This window comes from Somniosus microcephalus, chromosome 20 (assembly GCF_052327205.1).
Source record: "Somniosus microcephalus isolate GS21.2 chromosome 20, FLI_Smic_1.0, whole genome shotgun sequence".
NCBI lineage: Eukaryota > Metazoa > Chordata > Chondrichthyes > Squaliformes > Somniosidae > Somniosus > Somniosus microcephalus.
In genome coordinates this window covers 59,631,535-59,655,967 of record NC_141006.1, presented here as the reverse complement: position 1 = coordinate 59,655,967, position 24,433 = coordinate 59,631,535, and the positions used below count along the sequence as shown (strand labels likewise).

The 24,433-nt window shown below is 49.7% G+C and overlaps 1 protein-coding gene across 4 annotated transcripts in view; it reads right to left on the bottom strand.

Annotated features, from left to right (window-relative positions):
- The window catches only part of LOC147103322 (arf-GAP with SH3 domain, ANK repeat and PH domain-containing protein 2-like), a 100,124-nt gene that overhangs the window by 72,702 nt on the left and 2,989 nt on the right, over positions 1 to 24,433 (bottom strand). For all 4 annotated transcript variants that reach the window (XR_015072940.1, XM_085962806.1, XM_085962805.1 and 1 more), the window contains exon 2: positions 4 to 76. Coding sequence is in view for 3 of the 4 variants with exons in the window: in XM_085962806.1 (XP_085818932.1) it covers positions 4 to 76 (73 nt within the window). In the remaining variant the exon portion in view is untranslated. The remainder of the gene's footprint in view (positions 1 to 3; positions 77 to 24,433) is intronic.

Sequence of the window (24,433 nt, the reverse complement as noted above, 5' to 3'; positions counted from 1 at the left end):
TACAGAGTCCAGAGGAGTGGATGGCTTTAACCAACTTCTTCATCTTCAGTAAAATAGTCTGATCCGCCTCCAGTGACTACAAGGCAAAAAAGAAAACAGAGCAGGTCAGGCCACAGGCTTTTCAGTAGACTGACAGCAAAGCCAGCGAGAGAGAGAGAGAGAGAGAGTGAGAGAAACACGGTTCCAACAGGTTGCACTGACAGCAGTCCGCAACGCCGAGCATAAAAGTAACAGAAGTGACCCATACACCTCCGCTCAAGGTCAAAAAAGCTCAAGATCCCCCGGTCTTTTCTCAAACATCTGTCTCCTCAAACATCTGTCTTGTTAACACCATCGCCAGGGCCCGGATGTCTCCCGTGTGTTTCAGTGACCAGAACTGGACACAGTAAGCTTCAGTCTGACCAGAGCACTGTACAATTTGAACAGAACTTTTGGTGACTTCTACCCTACTGTTTCAGCAACATTAGTTCTTGATTCCATTTACTTTGCTGATTGTTGGGCCATGATTGGACACATTGGGCTATTAAAACCACGAGATTTCTCAATACCTTTAGCTATTTTGACACCGTCCATGGTGTGCCTTATTATTTCGCACTCGTCCGTATAAAATTTCCTCCGTAAATTTGATCTGCCTCCTTACATATTTTGCCTAATTTTCTCTTTCTCTCCGCCCCCCCCCCAGTTGCTTTCTGAGATTCAAATTGCACCTCCTAATTTGGCCATGTCTGCAAATTTGCTGCTTCTGAATCCAAGTCGTTATCATAAATTAGAAACATAGGGGGAGAAATTGGGTGGAGCCACAAACGGGGCGCCAAGCTCGCCTGGGCGCCGGATTTAGCGCAGCGTTTGAAGCAGTAGCAACCGCCGGAAATTCAGCTTGAGCGCCCCAAGAGGGACACGGGGCGAGGCTCGAGGCGCTCCACGTCCCTCTTAGGGCGCTGAAACTGAATATCGCAGCGCAACGTGCCACAGCGCCACACGCTGCAGTATGGCGCGCTGTGGTACTGCAGGCCTTCCTCCCATTCTTAAGGGGGAGGGGCCTGCACCAGCGCGATCAGAGATCGCGAGTGCCGGCAAAAGAGCCCGGCACCGAGGAGAAGTGCCGGGCTCTCGGAAAACAGCCGGCAATGCCGCGGGGGGCGATCAGGAGGCCGGGGACGGAGGTGCTGGCAGGCGGCCGCCGGAAAAAACGGCCGCCCCGCACCTCCACCTTAATTTTCGCCACTGCCACCACAGGAAGGCCCCGTGAACCGGGCGCCATTTGCGAACGGCGCTACAGAGGCGGTCGCTGCCAAATATCGAGATCAGGGCGGTAGCGGGGCGCTGCGCACACCGATGACGTCATCGGAGGCAGCGCAGCGCAACAGGTTAACGCCGCCATTAGCGCCCCAGCTAAATATCGCGGGAGGCGCGGCCAGTGACGCTAAAGCCACTGAGTGCCCTCTTTAGGCGCTAACTGGTGGCGCAGCCCACCGAATTTCTAGGCCATAGAATTTACAGCATAGAATCAGGCCATTCATCCCAACAGGTCCATGCCGGTGTTTATGCTCCACACGAGCCTCCTCCCACCCTATCAACATATCCTTCTATTCCTTGCTCCCTCATGTACTTACCTAGCTTTCCCTTAAATGCATCTTGGGATCCCGACACCTCTCTGGGGCAGCCTGCCCAACACTCACCGCCGCCCCCCCCGCACTACCCCAATGTAATACTTGTAACCTTGTCATCACTCCTGTAGCTTCCTAACCTTCAACCAGTTTAATTTCCACTCCACCCTTCACTCTGAATCCCCACTACCTTACAGCAGGAGGAGGCTATTCAGCTCTCCGAGCCTGTTCCGCTATTCAATTAGCTCATGGCTGATCTGTATTTCAACTCCATCTTCCCACCTTGGTTCTGTCACCCTTAATCTATCGATCTCAGTTTTGACATTTTCAACTGACCCCCCAGCCTCAACAGCTTTTTGGGGGAAGAGAGTTCCAGATTTCCATTACCCTTTGTGTGAAGAAGTGCTTCCTGACATCACCCCTGAACGGCCTAACTCTAATTTTAAGGCTATGCCCCCTTGTTCTGGACTCCCCCCACCAGAGGAAATAGTTTCTCTCTATCTACCCTATCAACGCCTTTAATCATCTTAAACACCTCAATCAGATCACCCCGTAATCGTCTATACGCAAGGGAATATAAGCCGAGTCATAATTTAACCCTTTTAGCTCCGGTATCATTCTGGTCAATCTGCGCTGCACCTCCTCCAAGGCCAATCTATCCTTCCTGGGGTGCGGGGCCCAGAACTGAACACAGTGCTCCAGGTTTGGTCTAACCAGAGCTTTATACAACTGTCAGGTAACTTGGATTTATATAGCACCTTTAACATGGAAATAATGTCTCAAAGCGCTTAAACGACAGCCGAGTCTAATCCATCCAACACCCACGAATATTGAAGGCAGCTCAATTATATCACTCAATGTAACATGCAAAAAACACAATTAGATTCAATACTGCAGTATTGTTATGGAAATATTATATAGAATTTAAAACAAGGAAACAGGCCACGCAGCCCAACCTATCCGTGTTGGCATTTGTCCTCTGCGCGAGTGTAAATAGTAATCAATCATCTCATCTCATTTAGAATATAATTTTTTTTAATTACATTTTTATAGCGCCTTTCACGACCACAGGACGCCCCAAATTTGGCTTCATGAGTACTTTTGAAATGTAGTCGCTGTTGTAATGTAGGAAAACATGCCAGCCAATTTGCGCACAGCAAGCTCCCACAAACAGCAATGTGATAACGACCAGATAATCTGTTTCAGTGATGTTGGTTGAGGGATAACTATTGGCCAGGACACCGGGGAGAACTCCCCTGCTCGTCTTTGAAATAGTGCCATGGGATCTTTTACGTCCACCTGAGAGGGCAGACGGGGCCTCGGTTGAACGTCTCATCTGAAAGATGGCACCTCCGACAGTGTAGCACACCCTCAGCACTGCACTGGAGTGTCAGCAGAGATTCTGTGCTCAAGTCTCTGGAGTGGGGCTTGAACCCTCAACCTTCTGACACAGAGGCGAGAATGCTACCAACAGCTGACCATAAACAAACAAACAAGCACACAATCAAGAATCCCGACACTTCACCACCTCCCCAACACAGAGGGGCCACGGCCAATCGCGGCAGGACAATTACTGCCGAGGACTGATGACCATCAGCTCAGACCAATTTCCTTGGCCAAGGATGCGTGTCAAACCAGTGGACCTCCTGGTCTAGTCTGCCCGTGTCAGTCAAGTAGTGCAACAAATAGGAGCTTTTATATTGGTGAGGGGTGACTGATGGTAAACGTGCAAATCTCCCATTATCAGCTGTAAATAAACAGAGAATGAAACAACTCCAGGTTAATCTCTCGCGCCCCTCATCATCACTGCATCAGGTGCCTCGCCAGGTTTCCCCAACGCCTCCAAGCCAATTATTCCACAACAAGATTAGATTCTGCAAAATTATTTGAAATTTAGAAGGTTCCGACAGTGTGCCCTTTTGCATATCAGTAATTTGCATGTCGGAATATCCCTGTGCTCATCTTCAGGTACCAACTTTTACCAACCTATGTTCAAAGTCCCCATGTTCCCCACTTCTTATTGACTGCACATTTTCCCTCGAGTGCCCAAGAATTGAAAGCTAAAAAGACAAGAAACTAACATCTCATAAAAGGAATAGAATAGTCACACAGGGAGAACGCACTTCTCAATCGGGACCGGCCCACCTCTCTCGGCGCCCCTGCCCGCCCTGGTCCACCTCGCTCACCCTGCGCCACCTGCACTGCCCTGACTGACCCACCACTCGACCCTGCCCCAGCCCAGCCCTTGCATCCCCCACCGCCCGTGCCCAGACCCCACCTCGCTCCCCCCCCACAAAAAAAAATGCCTGGGCCCCACCTCTTCATTTCCCCCCACCCCGTGCCCCCCCCCTGCCCCAACCCCTTCCCCCCCCCCCCCCCCGTGCCCAGGCCCCACCTTCCCCCCCACCACCCCCTCCCCCACACCCCCCCCTCCCGTGCCCAGGCCCCACCTCTGGCACCACCTCTGTCCCATCCCGTCACGCCAGCCCAGCACCACCTCTCGCTCCCCCCATCCCCCACCCTGGCCCCGGTTCTAAAAATCACAAGCCTTTAGTTGACATCAACTGGAGTGACAGTGGACAGAGTGGGAAGTCCCTGTACCTCCAACAACGGGAGAGGAACATTTCATCCAGGGTTCATATTTCTGATCGAGATTGCATGTTGTCAGCGGTCAGACAAGGGTTCGGCGGAGGTTGAAAAAATACCCACAATCTAGGCTCACACATGAAAATGGCCACATCACGAAGGTCGCAGAGGGGCTACCAGAATCGCAAAACGGTACTCAGTCAGTCAGTGCTTTCAGGAGCAAAGGGGAGAAGGCTGCAAAAACAAACACACAAACTAACATTCCCCTGTTATTTACTGTGTGTAGATAAAGAATTACTGGCAACAGCCTATTGCATCAACTTGGAGTCCATCCAGACTCATACAACAAGACAATACAGAGCTCCCTTTGTCCCACAGTCACTTCCCGAGTTTAGAAAGACACTTGTTGTTCTTGTAGCACAATCTGCTACTATTTTATTTTCCCCGCCCCCCTTCTTAACTTACGTTAAGGCACAGTTCCAGGACACTAACTGTCCTCCAGTGCCTCACCTATGTAGTAGTTTCTTCATGTGCAACATTATTTGATAGGAAATGTTCAAAATCTTGAAGGGTTTTGATAGAGTAAATACAGAGAAACTGTTTCCACTGGCAGGAGGGTTGGTAACCGGAGGACACAGATTTAAGGTAATTGGCAAAAGAACAAGAGGCGACAGGAGGGGAAAAAAATTTACGCAGCAAGTTGTTGTGATCGGGAATGCGCTGCCTGAAAGGGTGATGGGAGCAGATTCAATAGTAAATTTCAAAAGGGAATTGGATCGATACTTGTGCTATGGGGATAGAGCAGGGGAGTGAGACTAATTGGATCGCGCTTTCAAAGAGCCGGCACAGGCACGATGGGCCGAATGGCCTCCTTCTGTGCTGTATCATTCAACAAAGAAGGCATCACAGCTGAACTCCATACTGGCTGGCCCTCCCCCCCCACACACAAACACAAACACACAGATTTTGGGGGGGGTGGTGCTTCAAATGATCCTGACTCCCTGTCTGCGTGGCTCACTGTCACACCAGGCAGCGATGCAGCTGCTAGCTATTTTACAGTCAGTGTAGTTCAGCTCTAAGAGCTCATGCTGCATTCCTCGCTGCTCTCTTCTCGGGCAGACACTAACCCATTTAAAATGTGTAACATCTGCCTTAAGGCACAAAGTATGAACGCAAGGGTTCGTACATAAACTTCATTGAACAGAAAATACCTCAGTGGGTTTTTAAAAGATAGAAAACATGCACACACCTCATCACATCCCCAATAATGCCTGCCACTCAATATCGTTATACTTATTAGTTTAAAGTTACAAAGCCAATTAAGGCTGCTCACAGTTGATCTAGTGTGCACTGTAGGCTGCTCTCACCCTGACCTTAGCTGCTCTAAAGCAGAAGTGTCAGGGCCAGATTCAGCTCAAAACTTCTCCCAAGGTATTCTGCCAAAGGGAATAAGGACCAGCTACTTGCCTCTCGTAGAATCCTTGTATGGTATACTACTGTAGAGAGGATTGAAGCCCACCATCTTAAAGAATTAGCATTTATCAACCGCCTTTCACATCCTCAGGACATCCCAAAGCACTTTACAGCCAATGAAGTACTTTCGAAGTGTAGTCACTGTTGTAATGTAGGAATCGTGGCAGCCTATTTGCGCACAGCAAGGTCCCACAAACAGCAATGTGATAATGAGCAGATAATCAGTTTTAGTGATGTTGGTTGAGGGATGAATATGGGCCAGGACACCAGGGAGAGCGCCCCTGCTCTTTTCCACGATAGTGCAGTGGGATCCCCACCCAGAGACAGGCATTAAGAACATTCCCAGCCCCTCCGCATTCTGCAACCTGGACATAAAACCGCCCCTCCTCCAAATTGGGACACAAGTGTCAGTATTTACATTGCAATGATTCTGCCGGTTCTGCCTCACTTCCTTCTGACAGTATTTTTTAAATGCTAGAATATTTTGATCCACCGACTGCACAGTGTTTCTGCATTGTGGAGACTTTGACCAGGAGCCCCATTTATCCACGAGGTCCTTGGGTTAATCTGCCCCGCCCCGCTCGAGAATGGAGGCAGGGCTTCAGTTTAACGTCTCACCCAAAAGGTGGAAACTCTTTTTTTCAAATTTTTACTGGGAAAAATTGTATCGCTCACATTTTGTTTTACTTCTCGCTCTCTCTCGCCAAGAGTCAAGGTAAGCCTGTCACTGACACCCATCGATCCTGCTCTGATTGGCCCAGAAATTCGGGTCGGGGGCTTCCCGCGGGTGCAAGCCCCCAACCTACACTTACCTTGCGCGCCGGCAGTTGAGCTCTGGGCTCCCGTGGAATTCCTCTCCGGGGCCTGGCCCAGGTGCCGGCGCGCTGTGCTTGCGTGTCCCAGGGGCGTAATTAGTGCGATGCGTCCCCTGGGATCACGTGAGCCATGGGCAGCCAATCGGAGCAGGGAATGCTCCATTCATAAGTCTGACAGGAAGACCTGTCACACTTATGAATACTACCGGCCCCAGAATAGCATTAAACCTTCAAATAAATTTTTTAAAAACATCACACTTGTAAAATAAACTATAAATTACATTAAATAACTATTTAAACAATAATTTAAATTTTTGAAAAAAAATAATTTTATATTATAACGGGCCTAAAAATAAACTTACCTTGCTTTAAAGTATTTAAAACTAATAAACCTGTGGAAAAAGTGTTTTAATTTTAATTAATTGACCACTTACCTTGCAAAAAGCAGGCCTTACGTCTGCTTTTTAAATGTGTAACTTCTGGAGACTTAACCTCGCGTGAAAACCTGTAAAAAAAAAACCTAAGTTCAAAGCGCGCGCGCAGACTCCCTTGCGCGTGCCTTCGACCTCTGAACCTCTTCATTCAGAGGAACGGAAGTGCCGGTTTCCCGCGCATGCAGGAAACCGTCACTTCCAATCGGCCTACGGGTGAGTACCCCGTGCGTACTCACCCGGGGCGGGCCGAATTTCTGGGCCATTAGGTTCATGCGAGTGCAGTTGGATTAAATAAACTCATTCCCTCTCTCCTAATATTGACTCCAGAGGAATCCTGCCAAGTTACTATCCTTTGACACAATAACAAAACACTGCAGATGTTGGAAATCTGAAATAATAACAGAAAATGCTGGAAACACTCAGCAGGTCAAGCAGCATTGAGGAGAGAGAAACAGAGTTAACATTTCAGGTCGATGACCCTTCGTCAGAACTGGAAAAGGTTAGAGAAGAGAGATATTTATGCAAGTGCAATGGCAGGGACAGGGAGAAGGGGGAGGAAAGAACAAAGGCAAGGTCTGTGATAGGATGGAAGGCAGGAGAGATTAAAAGACAAAAGGGATGATGGTGCGAGGCAAAAGGAGATGGTAATGGGACAAGTTAAGAAACAAAAGGGCCTAGAAATTCAGTATAGCCACGTTTGGGGCGCTACAGCCGGGCAGCCGCTAAAGTTTGCGCCCGGCACAACATCGCGCCACCTTCGCCGATATTCAGTGGCATCGCCCCAAGAGGTTGCTGCTGCGCTAAAACAGGCGATGCACGACCATCATTAGGCGCTAAGCCGGCGGCCCGGGGCGACACCCCCGAGGGCAGGCGCAGCGCAGGTGCGGCGAGTTGCTGATTGACGGCAGACATTCTGGTGCCGGTGAGCTCTTAAAGGGGGAGGGTGGATTTGTTTGCCTGCCACGCCCTGCACACTGCAGCCCTGAAGCAAGGCCTGACCACTGCTGCTTGATCTGTGCAACGCCCAGGACTATGGAGAAGGCCAGGGAGAGAGCGCAGCGCTTCAGCGACGGTGACCTGAGGGTGCTGGTTGGCGCAGTGGAGCGCAGGCGCCATGTTCTGTTCCCTGAAGATGGCAGGAGGCCGCTGCCCAGCGCCTATCGGAAAGCCTGGAGGGAGGTGTCAAACAGGGTGACCTCCAACAGCGTGGTTGGCCGGACTCCTGTGCAATGCCGGAAAAAGTTCAACGACCTCACTCGGGTTGTCAGGGTGAGTACCCTTTCCAGTGTCCTCCTTATCCCTGCATGTGCACCTCAGTTCATGGGCAAAGGGACCTGAAAGCCCTAATGCCCAGCCCTCATCCAGCAGCTATGGGACTGTCATGAAAATCACTTGCACATTCAGCACTTTACACACTGTACAAGCTATTCGACCATGGGAGGCAGTACAGCCAAGATCAGGGCTTCACACTGTCAGGGCTAGTCCACCATGGGAGGCAGTGCAGACAAGATCAGGGCTTCACACTGTACTTAGAGGCCGTCCTTTCTCTTGCAGGCCAAGGTGGCGCACAACCGGAGGCAGCAGCGTGAGACCGGGGGAGGCCGTCCTGACCTCAAAGAGCTCTCCGACCTGGACCAGCGTGTGGAGCGCATTATGTCAGGCCGGCTGATTGGCCCCGTCGCCAGTGGAGATGCCGACCCTGTTCTGGGCCCCAATGGTAAGGGCATCACCTTTTTGACCTCTCTCTTTCCACTTGCGCCTCAGAACAGCATCCTTTGCCACTGTCCGACCAATGCAGTGCATAGCAGCACTCATGCCTCCCTCGCTGCCGCCCTGTCCTCACTCTAAAGCTACTCTTGTGCCTCCCTGCTTTCAGATGCTGAATCGCCAGGTGAGGAGGCGGGCCCTCAACCTGGCACTGTGAGTGAATCGGAGGGCGAGGAGGAGGAAGAGGAAGAGGAAGCCGGACCATCAGTGCCACCCTCAGCCGAGGCAGCCCATGGCGATGATGGGGACACGTCTTCCCTGGAGGGGAGCCGGGGGGAAGGGTCGGAGGAGAGTGAAGCTCCGGGGCCCAGTGGCCTGCAGCAACGCGGGAGGGGTGGGGAAGCTCAGCGGACTTCTCCCCGGAGGGTGAGTGCGGCCTCCAGTCCTGCGACGGTGAGCGCAGAGGAGGTGTGGCTCCTAGAGGAAATGGCCGCCCAAGCTGAGCGCAGGCACACTGAGCTCATGGCTGCAGTGGCAAGGATGCCTGACTCCATAGAGTCACTGTCAAGGAGTGTGCAGGAATTCGGGGCAGCACAGGCGGCTTCCAGCCAAGTGCTCAGTCGTGCCGTCCATTCACTGGCTGGTGTCATGCGGACACAGACCAGGGCCACACGGGCACTAACTGCTGCCACCCTCACTGGATCGGCCAGGCATCGCCAGGGCACTCGCCGCGCCGCAGCAGCCCAGCAGTCTGTGCTTCAGCAGATTGCTGCGCATGCTGCAGTGCTGGCCCGTGCGAGTGCCACTGTCTCAGGCGACCAGGGAGTACCTGTGATCTGTCAGGTTGGCAGCATTCCTGCAGCCGACACTGCCACTCCTCCATTGCAGCTGCCACCAGCCGCTGGACAGACTGCTGCCGCACAAGCAGAGTTGCAGCAGTCAGCAGCCGGCCCCTCCAGGGCCAGAGCTGGTCCAGGCCGACCCCCAAGGGCATCTGCCGTCTCGCCATCTGACCCTCAGCAGCCTTCCCCCAGCCTTGCTGCAGCCACTGGGGTCCCATTGAGCAGGAGCTGCAGGGCGGGCAGGGGCCAGTCACGGATGCGAAAGGCATCAGCCTCGCAGGGCAAAAAGTAGAAGGTGTGCCCAAATGTTTTGTTTCACATGTAAAGGCCGAGACTGTTCGATTTGTGTTTTTTGAAAGGCCGAGACTGTTCGATTTGTGTTTTTTGAAAGGCTGAGACTGGTCGATTTGTGTTTTTTGGGGGGGCTTCTCTCCATTAGTTTGTAATGTGGGAAGGGCAGAGGTTTCAAAGTAATAAATGTTCTTAAATCGCACTGTCCATGCTTTCTTTTGGAAGTCCTGGTTGCCCTGCTCGGCTGAGGGCTTGTGGAGCGGCTACATTCATCTTGTGCCACTGGCACAAGCCATTCCCTGAGAGGGGGCCTAGAACCGACGTTCAATAAGCTGCCGACGGGCGGCCCTTGCACTTTCTGCCTCCCTCCTGTGCTGGTCCTCCTCCTCCTCCTCCTCCTCTGGTGGTCCTCCAATGTCTGGTGGCAGTGGCTGAGTCCTGCGGATAGCCAGGTTGTGCAGCATGCAGCACACGACCACGAAATGGGAGACTCGCTCAGGCGAATACTGTAGGGCTCCTCCAGAACGATCCAGACAGCGGAACCGTTGCTTCAGGACGTCGATTGTTTGCTCAATGATGTTCCGGATTGCTTGATGGCGGTCATTGTATCCCTCTTCAGCAGGGGTGCTGGGCGCACGGAGCGGGGTCATCAGCCAGGTGCACAAAGGATAGCCTTTGTCCCCGAGAAGCCATCCTCGTGGGTGAGGCTGGGCCTGGAACATGTCTGCCACAGAAGTCTGGCGCAGGATGAAGGCATCGTGGCTGCTGCCTGGAAAGCGGGCATTGACAGCTAGGATGAGCTGCCTGTGGTCACACACCAACTGCACGTTGAGCGAATGGTAGCCCTTCCGGTTGCGGTAATCCTCGGCATTCTCCAGAGGTGCCCGCAAAGCCACATGCGTGCAGTCAATGGCGCCCTGCACCATGGGGAAGCCCGCTAATGCTGCAAAGCCCATTGCACGCTGTTGCTGCTTGACAAGGGCCATGGAGAAGGAGATGAACTGACGTCTCCTTCTGAAAAGGGCATTGGTCACCTGGCGGATGCAGCAATGCATGGCAAACTGGGAGATGTTGGAAATGTCCCCAGTAGCGGATTGGAAGGAGCCGGTGGCATAGAAGTTGAGAGACACCGTCACCTTCACTGCCACCGACAGAGACGTCCTGCTCCTCAGATGTGGCTGCAGATCTCCGCGAAGCAGGTGGCAGATCTCAGTGACCACCGCCCTTCGGAATCGCAGCCTCCGAACACACTGCTCGTCAGACATGTTCAGATATGAGAACTGCTGGCGGTATACCCTGGGTGGGTAAGGCCTCCTTTGCCGACGCCGGTTGCCCCCTCTCCGTCTGGCCATGACTGCCACTCTCTCACGGCGTCTGTGGGCCCTTTGAATGCAATGGAGAAGGCCAACGTTTGCACCCATTGCAGCCCCCATTATATGTTTCCAATCAATGATATGGCTCTGAAGTTAAAGACAAGTGGAAAGCTGTGGCCTGAAGCCACAAGTACCTGTGCGAGTGTTGAGCCAAACCAGAAAGCTCTCTACCTTTGTCTCTCTGCAAAGATCCGTCTCTCACAAAGAAGGAGTGTTGCAAAATGGCTGCCTTTTCTACTGCAGGAGGAGTGCCCTTTAATTTGCGCCCCCCGCGCCCCGCAGCGACTGGGAACCGTTCCCCTCTACCAGTCACTAGGGGCGCCAGGCGCACAATAGGCCGGCGCCACTGAATTTCCGGTTTGGGGCGCACAAAGGGCGTTGCACGATGAAATGACGTCAGGATCTGCGCGCGCAGCTGAGCGCGCGCAAAGGCTTTGCGCCGCCGCTAAATCTTTACTGAAGTTGGGGAGAGGCGCAAATCGCGCTGCGCCCGGCCGCTAGCCGCCTAGCGCCCCACATCTCCTTCTCCTAAGGCACTAGCGGCTGGCGCAAACAACTGAATTTCTGGGCCAAGATGACTCTAGATGAGGTGTAAATGGCAATGGCAGAATCATCAACAGCTACCATGCGAGAAAAAAGGGGAAAAAATATAGGGGCCGAGGTTATGGTCTGAAATGATTAAACTCGATGTTAAGTCCAGAAGGCTGTAAAGTGGCTAATCGGAAGGTGAGGTGCTGTTCCTCGAGCTTACGTTGAGCTTCATTGGAGCAGTGCAAGAGGCTGAGGACAGAGAGATCAGAGTGGGAGTGAAGCGGAGAATTAAAGTGACAAGCGACCGGAAGCTCGGGGTCACGCTTACGGACTGAACGGAGGTGTTCCACAAAGCGGTCACCCAATCTGCGTTTGGTCTCCCCAGTGTAGAGGAGACCGCATCGTGAGTAGCGAATACAGTATACTAGATTGCAAGAAGTACAAGTAAATCGCTCTTTCACTTGTATTCCCTAGGATATAGAAGATTGAAGGGTGATCTGATCGAGGGGTTTAAAATGTTACAAAGGATTCGATAAGGCAGAACAAAAGACTTGCATTTTTATAGCGCTTTTCATGACCTCAGGACATCCCAAATTGCATCACGTGCTTCTGAAGTATAGTCACTGTTGTAATGTTGGAAACGTGGCAGCCAATTTGCGCTCAGCAAGCTAGCACAAACAGAGAACGACCAGACAATTAGTTTTAGTAATGTTGGTTAAGGGATGAATATTGGCCTAGGTCACTGGGGAGAATTCCCCCTGCTCTTCCTCAATAGTGCCGTGGGATCTTTGACATCCAACTGAGGGGACAGATGGGGCATCAGTTTAACATCTCATCTGAAAGACAGCACCTGCGACGATGCCACGCTCCCTCAATACTGCACTGGGAGTGTCAGCATAGAGTTTTGTGCTGAAGTCTCTGGAGTGGGACTTGAACCCACAACCTTCTGACTCAGTTGCGAGAGTGCTACCCACTGAGCCAGGGTTAACACTAAGAGAAACACTTTCCTCTGGTGGGGAAATCAAGAACGAGGGGACATTTCTTAAAATTAGAACTAGGCCCTTTAGGAGGGAAATCAGGAAGCACATTTTCCACACAAATGGTAGTAGAAATATTGAAGTCTCCCCCCAAAAGGCTGTGCATGTTGGGGGACAATTGGAGCTTTCCAGACCGAGATGGATAGGTTTTTGGTAGTAAGAGTATCAAGGGATATGGAGAAACTGCAGGAAAATGGAGGTCAGGTATAGATCAGCCATGATCTATTTGAATGGCCTCCTCCATTTTGTTTTAATTCGTTTATGTGGGTGTCGCTGGCAAGGCCAGCATTAATTGCCCATCCCTAGTTGTCCTTAAGGTGATGGTGAGCCACCTTCTTGAACTGCTGCAGTCCGTGTGGTGATGGTAATCCCACAGTGCTGTTAGGTAGGGAGTTCCAGGATTTTGACCCAGCAACGATGAAGGATCGGCGATATACTTCCAAGTCAGGATGGTGTGTGACTTGGAGGTGGTGGTGTTCCCATGCGCCTGCTGCCCTTGTCCTTCTAGGTGGAAGAGGTCGCGGGTTTGGGAGGTACTGTCGAAGAAGCCTTGGCGAGTTGCTGCAGTGCAACTTGTAGATGGTACACACTGCAGCCACGGTGCGCCGGTGGTGGAGGGAGTGAATGTTTAAGGTGGGGGATGGGGTGCCAATCAAATGGACTGCTTTGTCCTGGATGGTGTCGAGCTTCTTGAGTGGTGTTGGAGCTGCACTCATCCAGGCAAGTGGAGTGTATTCCATCACACTCCTTACTTGTGCCTTGTAGATGGTGGAAAGGCTTTTGGGAGTCAGGAGGCGAGATACTCGCTGCAGAATACCTAGCCTCTGACTTGCTCTTGTTGCCACAGTATTTATGTGGCTGGTCCAGTTAAGTTTCTGGTTAATGGTGACCCCCCAGGATGTTGATGGTGGGGGATTCGGTGATGGTAATGCCATTGAATGTCAAGGGGAGGTGGTTAGACTCTCGCTTGTTGGAGATAGTCATTGCCTGGCACTTCTGTGGCGCGAGTGTTGCCTGCCACTTATCAGCCCAAGCGTGAGCGTCGTCCAGGTCTTGTTGCATGTGGGCATGGAGTGCTTCATTATCTGAGGAGTTGTGAATGGCGCTGAACTGTGCAGTCATCAGCGAACATCCCCATTTCTGACGTTAAAGCAGCCGAAGATGGTTGGGCCTAGGACACTGCCTTGAGGAACTCCTGCAGGGATGTCCTGGGGCTGTGATGATTGACCATCAACCGCGACAACCATCTTCCTTTGTGCTAGGTATGACTCCAGCCAGTGGAGTGTTTTCCCCCCAGATTCCCATTGACTTCAGTTTTACTAGGGCTCCTTCAGGCCACACTTGGTCAAATGCTGCCTGATGTCAAGGCAGGCATGCTCACCTCACCTCTTGAATTCAGCTCCTTTGTCCATGTTTGGACCAAGGCTGTAATGAGGTCAGGAGTCGAGTGGTCTTGGCTTAACCCAAACTGGGCATCAGTGAGCAGGTATTTGGTGAGTAGGTTTCACTTGATAGCACTGTCGACACACCTTCCATCACTTTGCTGATGATTGAGAGTAGACTGATGGGGCGGTAATTGGCCAGGTTGGATTTGTCCTGCTTTTTGTGGACAGGACATACCTGGGCAGTTTTCCACATTGTCAGATAGATGCCAGTATTGTAGCTGTACTTGGAACAGCTTGGCTAGAGGCGCGGCTAGTTCTGGAGCACAAGTCTTCAGCACGATAGCTGGGATGTTGTCGGGGCCCACAGCCTTCGCTGTATCCAGTGCGCTCAGCCATTTCTTGATATCACGTGGAGTGAATCAAATTGGCTGAAGACTGGCTTCTGTGATGGTGGGGACCTCAGGAGTAGGCTGATATGGATCAGCCACTCAGCACTTCTGGTTGAAGATAGCTGCAAACACTTCAGTCCTGTCTTTTGCACTCGCGTGCTGGGCTCCACCATCATTGATGGATGGGGATGTTCATGAAGCCGCCTCCTCCTCCAGTGAGTTGTTTAATGGTCCACCACCATTCACGACTGGATGTGGCAGGACTGCAGAGCTTTGATCTGATCCGTTGATTGTGGGATTGCTTAGCCCTGTCTATAGCATGTTGCTTCAGCTTTTTAGCATGCATGTAGTCCTGTGTTTCAGCTTCCCCAGGTTGGCACCTCATTTTTAGGTATGCCTGGTGCTGCTCCTGACATGCTCTTCTGCACTCCTCAGTGAACTAGGGTTGGTTCCTGGCTTGATGGTAATGGTAGAGTGAGGGATATGCCAGGCCACGAGGTTACAGATTGTGCTGGAATACAATTCTGCTGCTGCTGATGGCCCACAACGCCTCATGGATGCCCAGTTTTGTGCTGCTAGATCTGTTCTGAATCTATCCCATTTAGCACGGTGGTAGTGCCACACAACATGATGGAGGGTGTCCTCAGTGTGAAGACAGGACTTCGTCTCCACAAATACTGTGTGGTGGTCACTGCTGCCAATACTGTCATGGACAGATGCAGCTGCGACAGGTAGATTGGTGAGGATGAGGTTAAGTAGGTTTTTCCTTGTGTTGGTTCTCTCACCACCTATCGCAGGCCCAGACTGGCAGTTATGTCCTTCAGGACTCGGCCAGCTTGGTGCTACCGATGGACATTGAAATCCCCACCCAGAGTCCATTCTGTGCCCTTGCTCCTCTCAGTGCTTCTTCCAAGTGGTGTTCAACATGGAGGAGTACTGATTCATCAGCTGATCAGCAGGGAGGGCGGTAGGTGGTAATCAACACAAGGTTTCCTTGCCCATGCTTGACCTGAATTCACTTAATTAAATAAATCTGGGATAAGCCATGAGATTTCAATGTCCGGTGTCAATGTTGAGGACTCCCCGGGCCACTCCTTCCCGACTGTGCCACCGTCCCTATGTCCTGTCTCAACAACGATGGAGGTATGATTCTGTGAGTATGACTATGTCAGGCTGTTGCTCGACTAGTCTGTGGGACAGCTCTCCCAATTTTGGCACAAGTCCCCAGATGTTGGTTTGCAGGGTCCACTGGGCTGGGTGTGTCATTGCCATGTCTGGGTGGTCAATCTGGTTTCATTCTTATTATGTTTCGTAGCGGTTAGTTACAACTGAGTGGCTTGCTAGGCCATTTCAGAGGGCAGTTAAGAGTCAACCACATTACTGTGGGTCTGGAGTCACATATAGGCCAGACCAGGTAAGGACAGCAGATTTCCTTCCCTAAAGGACATTAGTGAACCAGATGGGTTTTTACAACAATCCAATAGTTTTATTATTTCAGATTTATATACTATTATTAAGTAACTGAATTTAAATTCCCCTGTTGCGGTGGTGGGATTTGAACTTATGTCTCCAGATCATTAGTCCAGGCCTCTGGATTACTAGCCCAGTAACATTACCACTACACTACCATAATATTCCTACAGTATCCAAGCTGAGTAACCTGAAGTGAAGAATCACGTCCAACAGTGTAGGACAACAGCAAAGTGGCAGGGAGAAGCCCTGGCAAGTCAAGTAGTGATTTGGTAATGTCAAATTTGGGAGTTCAAAGCTTGTAGATTATAGATAAAAGTAAAGTAGTAGCGTTCCACGTTTTTCCAGTGCTGCTAATCGCTCCACCATTGGCAGCCGTGCCTTCAGCTGCCTCATCCCTAAGCTCTGGAATTCCTTCATTAAACCTCTCTGCCTCTCTCTCCTCCTTTGAGATGCTCCTTAAAACCTACCTCTTCGACCAAGCATTTTTGACCTAATATCTCATGTGGCTTGGTGTCAACGCTCCTCTGGAGCGCCTTGGGACGTTTTAACTACATTAAAGGCGCGATATAAATGCAAGTAGTTGTTGGATAAGAATGCTTTGGAGCAGGAAACAGAGTCACTCATCTTGATTCCAGCGAGCATGCAGGGTAGGGTTGCCAACTCTGGTTGGAGGTATTCCTGGAGGTATCATCACATGCCCCCCTCCCCGGCCTCCAACCCCACACTCCTGCCATTGGTCACCTGATTCAAGCACCCTCATGGCGCCTGCCTTCCCTCGGCCAACTGGAAAGCAAACAGACTCCTCATGGATGACTCTTGACCGTCGGTCAAATAGTCTTATTTCCACCTCCCCCCCCCAAAAAAAAATCATTTTTGTTTATTAGTTATAAAAATATTAAAAAGTGTTCAATGAAAAAAAGTTTTTGTTTAAATAATTGTCCTTATAGTTTTTCTCCAGGATTGCTGACAGTAGTGTCCTGGAGATTAATCTTCAAATTCCTGGAGTCTCCAGGGCAATCCTGGAGGGTTGGCAACCCCAGTGTCAGCTGTGGCTCAGTGGGTAGCACACTCCCCTCTGAGTCAGAAGGTTGTGAGTTCAAGCCCCACTCCAGGTACTTCAGCACATAAAGCTAGGCTGATACTCTGGTGCAGTGCTGAGGGGGTACTGTACTGCCGGAGGTGCCGTCTTTCAGATGAGACGTTAAACTGAGGCCCTGTCTGCTCTTGCAAGTCGACGTGAAAGACCCCATGGTGCTATTTCGAAGAAGAGCTGGGGAATTATCCCCGGTGTCTTGGCCAATACTTATCCCTCAACCAACAGATTACAGGAAACTTTTTTTTTTATCCGGCATGGACGGGACCGACGTGATGCCGGTTCATCAAAAATTCCGGATAACTGAACGCTATAGTAAAAGATAGGGAGAGCTGACAGCTCCGTATAAAGCAACAGCAACCAGTGTAGAACAGTGGCCAGAAGTTCCAAGTGTCTCTGTAGCTTAGCAACAGCTGCAGCCATACCCTTGCACAGCAACAGACGGAGGAAGGCAAATACAATATGAAGTAAAACCTACTCCTGAATTTTGCCGGTTAACCGAGATTTCCGGTTATTTAGGTGCCGGCAAAGCGAAAGTTTCCTGTATTTGGTCATTATCATATTGTTGTTTGTGGGACCTTGCTGTGGGCAAATTGGCTGCCGCGTTTCCCACATTACAACAGTGACTCCACTTCAAAAGTACTTCATTGGCTGTAAAGTGCTTTGAGACGTCCGGTGGTCGTGAAACACACTATAGAAATGCAAGTCTTTCTTTCTTTCTCTCTCTCTCTCTCTCTCATGAGGGGAGAGAGGAATAGTGTATTCAAAGCCAAGAAGAAGCAAGAGAAGAGACCTGGCTTTAGGGAACATCCATAAGGCATGTGGGGGGTTAAGGGATATCAAGGAGAGGGGGAATGTTTTAAACATAAATACCTTACTTTCAACAGATGTTTTGGGCCTGACATGCAAGAATGGTCATTGAGGCAGGATGTATTTGTAGAATCATACATCATAGAAAGAGGCCATTCAGCCCATCGTGCCTGTGCCGGCTCTCTGAAAGAGCGATCCAATTAGTCCCACTCCCCCTGCTCTTTCCTCACATCCCTGCAACTTTTTCCCCCTACAAGTATTTATGCAATTCCCTTTTGAAAGCTACTATTGAATCTGCTTCCTCCGCCCTGTCAGTCAGTGCATTCCAGGTCATAACAACACGCTGTAAAAAAACTCATCTCCTCCTGGCTTTTTTGCCAATTATTCAAACTGATTTATTATCAGAGGGAGGGGAAGAAGGTTTTGGAAGACAATTGCCAAGATTTAACATTTAGATCTCATTAAAAGGCATTTTTAGCTGATGCAAACACATGGAACATCTTTAATAACTGATGTCATGGGACATAGAAAGAGAAAAAAAAATGGACTGATTTAAAAAAAAGAATTCCCCCGTTAGCTCAGTAAACCTTTTGGAATTGTACACTCAACCACCTTAGATTCTGACTTTACCTCACATGAAGCAAACGCCACACCTACACAGGCAAACCAACATTCATCACCTTGCCCAGTTATCAGAATCTCACCAGAAACCAACGACCTAAAATCAGTGTCCTCTGGTTATCAACCCTCCCACCAGTGGAAACTGGAACGTCCTTGCCTGAAAAAGGTGGTGGAAGCAGATACCATAAATAAATAATTTTTTAAAAAGGGAGTTTTATCCTCGAGGATGAGGAACTTACAGGGTTGTGACAAAAAGCAGGGGGGGGGGGGGGGGGGAAGTACTAAGCATGGCTGCTCTTTCAAAGAGCCAACAAAATGGCCGCCTATGCGCTGTATGTTTCTAATCATTCAATGAAAGCCTTTGGGTCAACGCTGGGATTGGCTTTTCAAGATGAGAGACAAATTCCATAAATATATGGGGGCATTTATTTCCCCCCCCCCCCCACTTTAAGAATGGCACACGTCAAACTGGGTCAGATATGGAGACCGTGAGGTGCGTACATGTGGAGCCAGGCTTGGAAAATTGGACGCCTCGATATGTTTGTGTATTTGTGGTCAAGTCTCTTAAAGAGTCAGTGTGCCAGTGGAGTCAGACTCGGTACATGGTAAATTTGCAGGCAAGGAATCCAAATTAGGTTTGGTGGAAAATATTAGGCAGTAACTTGATACACAGAACTAACTGGCAACGTGAATTAAAAAAAAATCAAACATTGATTAGATTTTTCTTTGGTAGCAATAATATGACCGGGATCCTTAAATAGAGGGACTGTTCCCATAAGAAAGTATTTTTTTTAAAGTTATCTGGAGAGACTAGAGAATCTGAGATTGTTCTCCTTAGAGCAGAGAAGGTGAAGGGGAGATTTAATAGAGGTGTTCAAAATCATGAAGGGTTTTGATAAAGAGTAAATAAGGAGAAATTGTTTCCACTGGCAGGAGGGTCAGTAACCAAAGGACATAGATTTACAGTAATTGGCAAAAGAGCCAGGAGGTGAGATGAGGAGAATTTTTTTTTTTTTTTTTTATAAACGCAGAGTGGTTATAATTTAAAATGCTCTGCCTGAAAAGGTGGTGGCTGCAGATTCAATAGTAACTTTCAAAAAAAGGGAGAACATTTTGCAGGGCTATGGGGAAAAAGCAGGGAGGTGGGGCTAACTGGATCGCTCTTTCAAAGAGCCGGCACAAGCACGATGGGCCAAATGGCCTCCTCCTGTGCTACACGTTTCTATGAAATCCTTTACTACTCCAATAGTCCCCTATACTCTCCTGAAGGTGGTGGCCCCGGCTGGAGTACATTGACTCTGATGCCAAGGCCTCACCCAAGTACCCTTCCTCCATCTGTGAGCCTAGAGGGAGGAGGGGGGGGAAATGACAGGCTGTTCTACCATGAAATGCATCGCAGTCGAGCACAATCCCGCAATCAGATGACATCCACACTGTTCAGTGGAAATCACAGGATTGCAAACCTTGTTCCTACCTCGCTCACTCCCTCCCCATCCCCCCCAAAGTAGGGGAGTGCTGAGGCAATGTATAATGTCCTCATCATTGCCCCAGTTAAAGTAACTGGATCAGCACGGACCTATAACCAGTGGTGCATTCACCCACTGAGCCATCCAGAGCATTTAATTTATTGGGCCAAATCTTGCTGGAGCAGGGCATGCGATGTTAGTTAGACTTTTACCTGCACCTTTCAGCTTGAATATACTTTGTGCCATAACTTGCTGGAAGTGGGAGATGATAACAGCGCGGAGGGGGCAACGGGGCATCTGGGACCTCGGTGAACAACCGGACCAACAGCAAACGGCGGAAATCGACCAGCGTGTTCTGAAGATTTGCAACTCAGTGTCTCTCTTAAACTCCTGAACCCGCTGGCCGATTTGAGCGTTAATAACGGCGTGTATTGTTAACACACCATTATTGTTCCAGCAAGATTTGGCCCATTGCTTTTATTTGTTCTTACTGTATAATTGTTCAGGCAGGTTAGAATTAATGACATCATTAACTCAATTGGCGTCTGCCGTGGCTCAGTTGGTTACACTCTCGCCCTAGAGTCAGAAGTTTGTGGGTTGAGCACGTAATCTAGGCTGATGCTCCCAGTGAAGTACAGGAAACTTTCGATTAACCGGCCCCTAAATAACCGGAAATGTCGGTTAACCGGCAAAATTCAGGAGTCGGTTCAGGTAACTTTTATTACTTGCGCAGCAACAAATGGAGGAAGGCAAGGGTGTGGCTGCAGCTGTTGCTAAGCTACAGAGACGCTTGCAACTTGTGGCCATTGTTCTGAAGCTGTTGCTAAGCAACAGGGTTTGTTGCTTTATACGGAGCTCTCAGCTCCGTATCTTTTACTATAGCGTTCGGTTATCCGGAATTTTTGATGAACCGGCACCACGTCGGTCCCGTCCGTGCCGGATACCAGAAAGTTTCCTGTACTGAGGGAGCCTCCGCTGCACTGTCGGAGGTACCGTCTTTCAGGCGAGATGTTAAACCAAGCCCCGGTCTATCCTCTCAGGTGGACGTAAAAGATCCCACGGCACTATTTCGAAGAAGAGGAGCAGGGGAGTTCTCCCTGGTGTCCTGGCCGATATTTAGCTCTCAGCCAACATCAGTAAAACAGATTATTTGGTAATTTCTTACATTTTAACAGTGACTACACTTCAAAACATTGGCTGTAAAGCGCTTTGGGACTTCCTGAGATTGTGAAAGGTGCTATATAAATGCAAGTGTTTTTTTAAAATCACATTGCTGTTTGTGGGAGCTTGCTGTGTGCAAATTGGCTGCCGCATTTCCTACGTTACAACACTGACTGCACTTCAAAAGTACTTGATTGGCTGTAAAGACTGTGAAAGGTGCTATAGAAATGCAAGTTCTTGGAGACATATCCACAAATAACAATGCTGAAACTCCCCCAAGTCTGTTGTGATGTTAGTTCAGCTCCCCTGTATTGTCGAGATTAGTGTCACTCCAATCATATTTCTCCATGAATATTTTGGGTGTTGGCAAAGTCTGCTTTTAAATATGCTAATCGTGTTACTTCAGGGCTTTCACACACAAACTGGAATAACCGAGAATTTTAAATATTTGGAAATCAAACAGCCATGCTCTGTTCAAATGTACTAGACAGGTGTGTCTGAGGTTTATTCCACTGTTTATCTGGAAAAATTGGGCCAAAGGTGGAGGAAACTTATGTGACTGAATGTCATGTTTGGATTTCAACTACATAAAAGAAACCTTCTTTCAGCCTTTCCCTCCCAGGCAAGCTCATGACTCACGTCTCCTCAGTGCTAAGCATCCTTCCTCAGTTGGCACCACTGAGGTCGCTGCTTGACTGTCTAGGCAGGAGGGGAACTTTTCGAATGGTGCTAGCCAATTTCCAGAAGATCCAATTAAAACCAAGCAACAACTTGCATTTATATAGCGCCTTGAGCGTAGTAAAAACCGCCCCAAGGCACATCACCGCAGCGTTCAGACAAAAACCCGACACTGAGCCAAAGGAGGAGACATTAAGACAGGTGACCAAATGCTTGGTCAAAGAGGTAGGTTTTAAGGAGCATCTTAAAAAGGAGGATGGAGAGGTTTAGGGCCTAACCAGATGGAAATGTTCCCATCGAAGAGAAACTCCAATGGAAAGGTCCAATACAACTACAGTTTCTTCCCCCCCTCCCCAAAGTCCTCAACTCAAGTTGGAGGTATCCTCCAATATTTCATTAGCTGCAAAGTGCTTTGGGATGTCCTGAAGTCACAAAAGGCGCTATATAAATGTAAGTCCGTCTTTTAGTGCCTCACCTAAGCGGGCACTATTTCATGTGGGGGCCGGGTGAGTGGAGTGCCTGCAGGATATCTGAACGACAGCAGAGCCCAATCTCTCCATCACCCCAGCACAAACACACTCTATCCAGCAGGAGTCACTGCATAGCAAACAGGAGCAGGAACACCGGTCGATTTTTGCCCCTTCCCTACTTCAGGTGGTATGGAGTCCAGTTGTTGCGCCCCAACTGGTGTATCAACTCGGGTTACCAACTCTGGTTGGATGTATTCCTGGAGGTTCCATCACATGACCTCCCACCTCGAACCACTCCGCCCCCCAACACACACCCGGCATTGGCCCATTCTCCAGGTGCACCACCTTCCCGTGGCCATTGGGAACAGACTGTTACCCAATTGGATTCATCTTGACTGTTAGTGAAACAGCCTCCCCCTCCCCACAACCGGCCAATATTTTTATAACTAAATAAATGTAAGTATTCAAAGAAAATGGAAAACAAACACAATTTTGTTCAATGTCCCTCTGATTTTTCTCCCGGGTTTCGCTGGCAGCAGTGTCCTGGAGATTAACCTTTAATTCCTGGAGACTCCAGGGCAACCCTGGTACCAACTGAGATCGTCCAACTCAACACACACCAGGGTTGGACTCGGAGCCTTTCCAAGTGTGGAAGGTTCAGTTCCACACTAAATCACACCAACCAATGTGGGAGCGGATTTGTTTTCTATTCCAAATGAGATTCCCTATTCCTCAACCTCAACGTTTTCTCTGCTCCCCCCTCCTTTCCTGACCTCACTATGCCATGTAAAGAGAGAGGCAGTGGACAGTTAATCTGTCCCTGGCTGTGACTAATGGCATCGTACGGTTGGCTCGTTGGAGGTGCACAAGGATGGTCTGGAGGTTGTCTTTCTTTCTCTCTCCTCCCCCATAATTTGCTGGTGCCTGCCCCCAGTTCCTACTGCCCTCCCACACTTATTGGTGCCCTACCTCATTTTGAGCACCTCTTGTATCAGGAAACAACAATGGCAGGAAATCGAATAGATGGACATTTTAAAATTAGTTGATTTACCAAATACAGAGAGCCAGGCCTCTGCCTCGGCAGTGGGCAGATCACGACCACTGCAATTAGCCTTGGCAACCCCATGACTGGGGAAATGGGGGCTAAAGAATAAAGTTCCCACTCCAGATTGCTGTCCTGTTGACCTGTGCTGCAAGTTCAGATTTGCATCTTCAAGTGCGGACAGGAGATGATGAAGCTTCGCAGTGATGCCACCTGTGGGTGAATAGTCTGTCAACGCTCTCGGCCGGCACATCAAGAGCAAACGCTTTGACGAGGTACTGCAGGGGCTGCCAATGGCCTGTAGAGCTATACCCAAGCACGAGTCAGCACCTTCAGGAAAGCACAGATCAGCGAACTCAGGGCAACACGTTCAGTGATGGCAAACGCATCGCTCTGCGATTTCCGGTCACCGAGGTTTCCTTAGCTTTGCTGCTCCAGGCTGAATACAAGGCATTCCCCACAAGGGAAGGGAACGCCAGAGGAGACAGTCATCCTGTTCCTCCTGTGTAGCTCTCCTTGACATAGTTACAAATCATTTCCTTTCTTTAGGCTGCATTCAGACTACAAACAGTGGTGCTGCGACAAAATGTTTCCACTTCACACAGGAAGCCTCACCCTGCAGTCAGGTCAGGCAGGCTCCAACTCTCAATTTACACAACAATTTCAGTATCCGCAGGCTTGAGCACAAAATCTCGGCTCCGACACACCCAGCGCAGGACTGAGGGAGCGCTGCACTGTCAGAGGCGTCATCTTTCGGACGAGACGTTAAACCGAGGCCCCGTCTGCCCTCAGGTGAATGTTAAAGATCCCATGGCACTATTTGGAAGAAGAACAGGGTCTCTTCCCGGTGTCCTGGCCAATATTTATCCCTCAACCAACATCACTAAAACAGATTATCTGCTCACCGTCACATTGCTGTTTGTAGGAGCTTGCTGTGTGCAGATTGGCTGCTGTGTTTTCAACATCACATCACATCACATCACAACAGTGACTTCACTCCAAAAAAAGCACTTCATTGGCAGTAAAGCATTTGGGACGTCAGGAGATAGTGAAAGGCGCTATATTAATGCGAGTTCTTTCTTTCCTTTTAAGTGCAAAGCAAAGCCGCTTTACACCAACACTACACTTATAGTGTAAAGTGCAACCGTA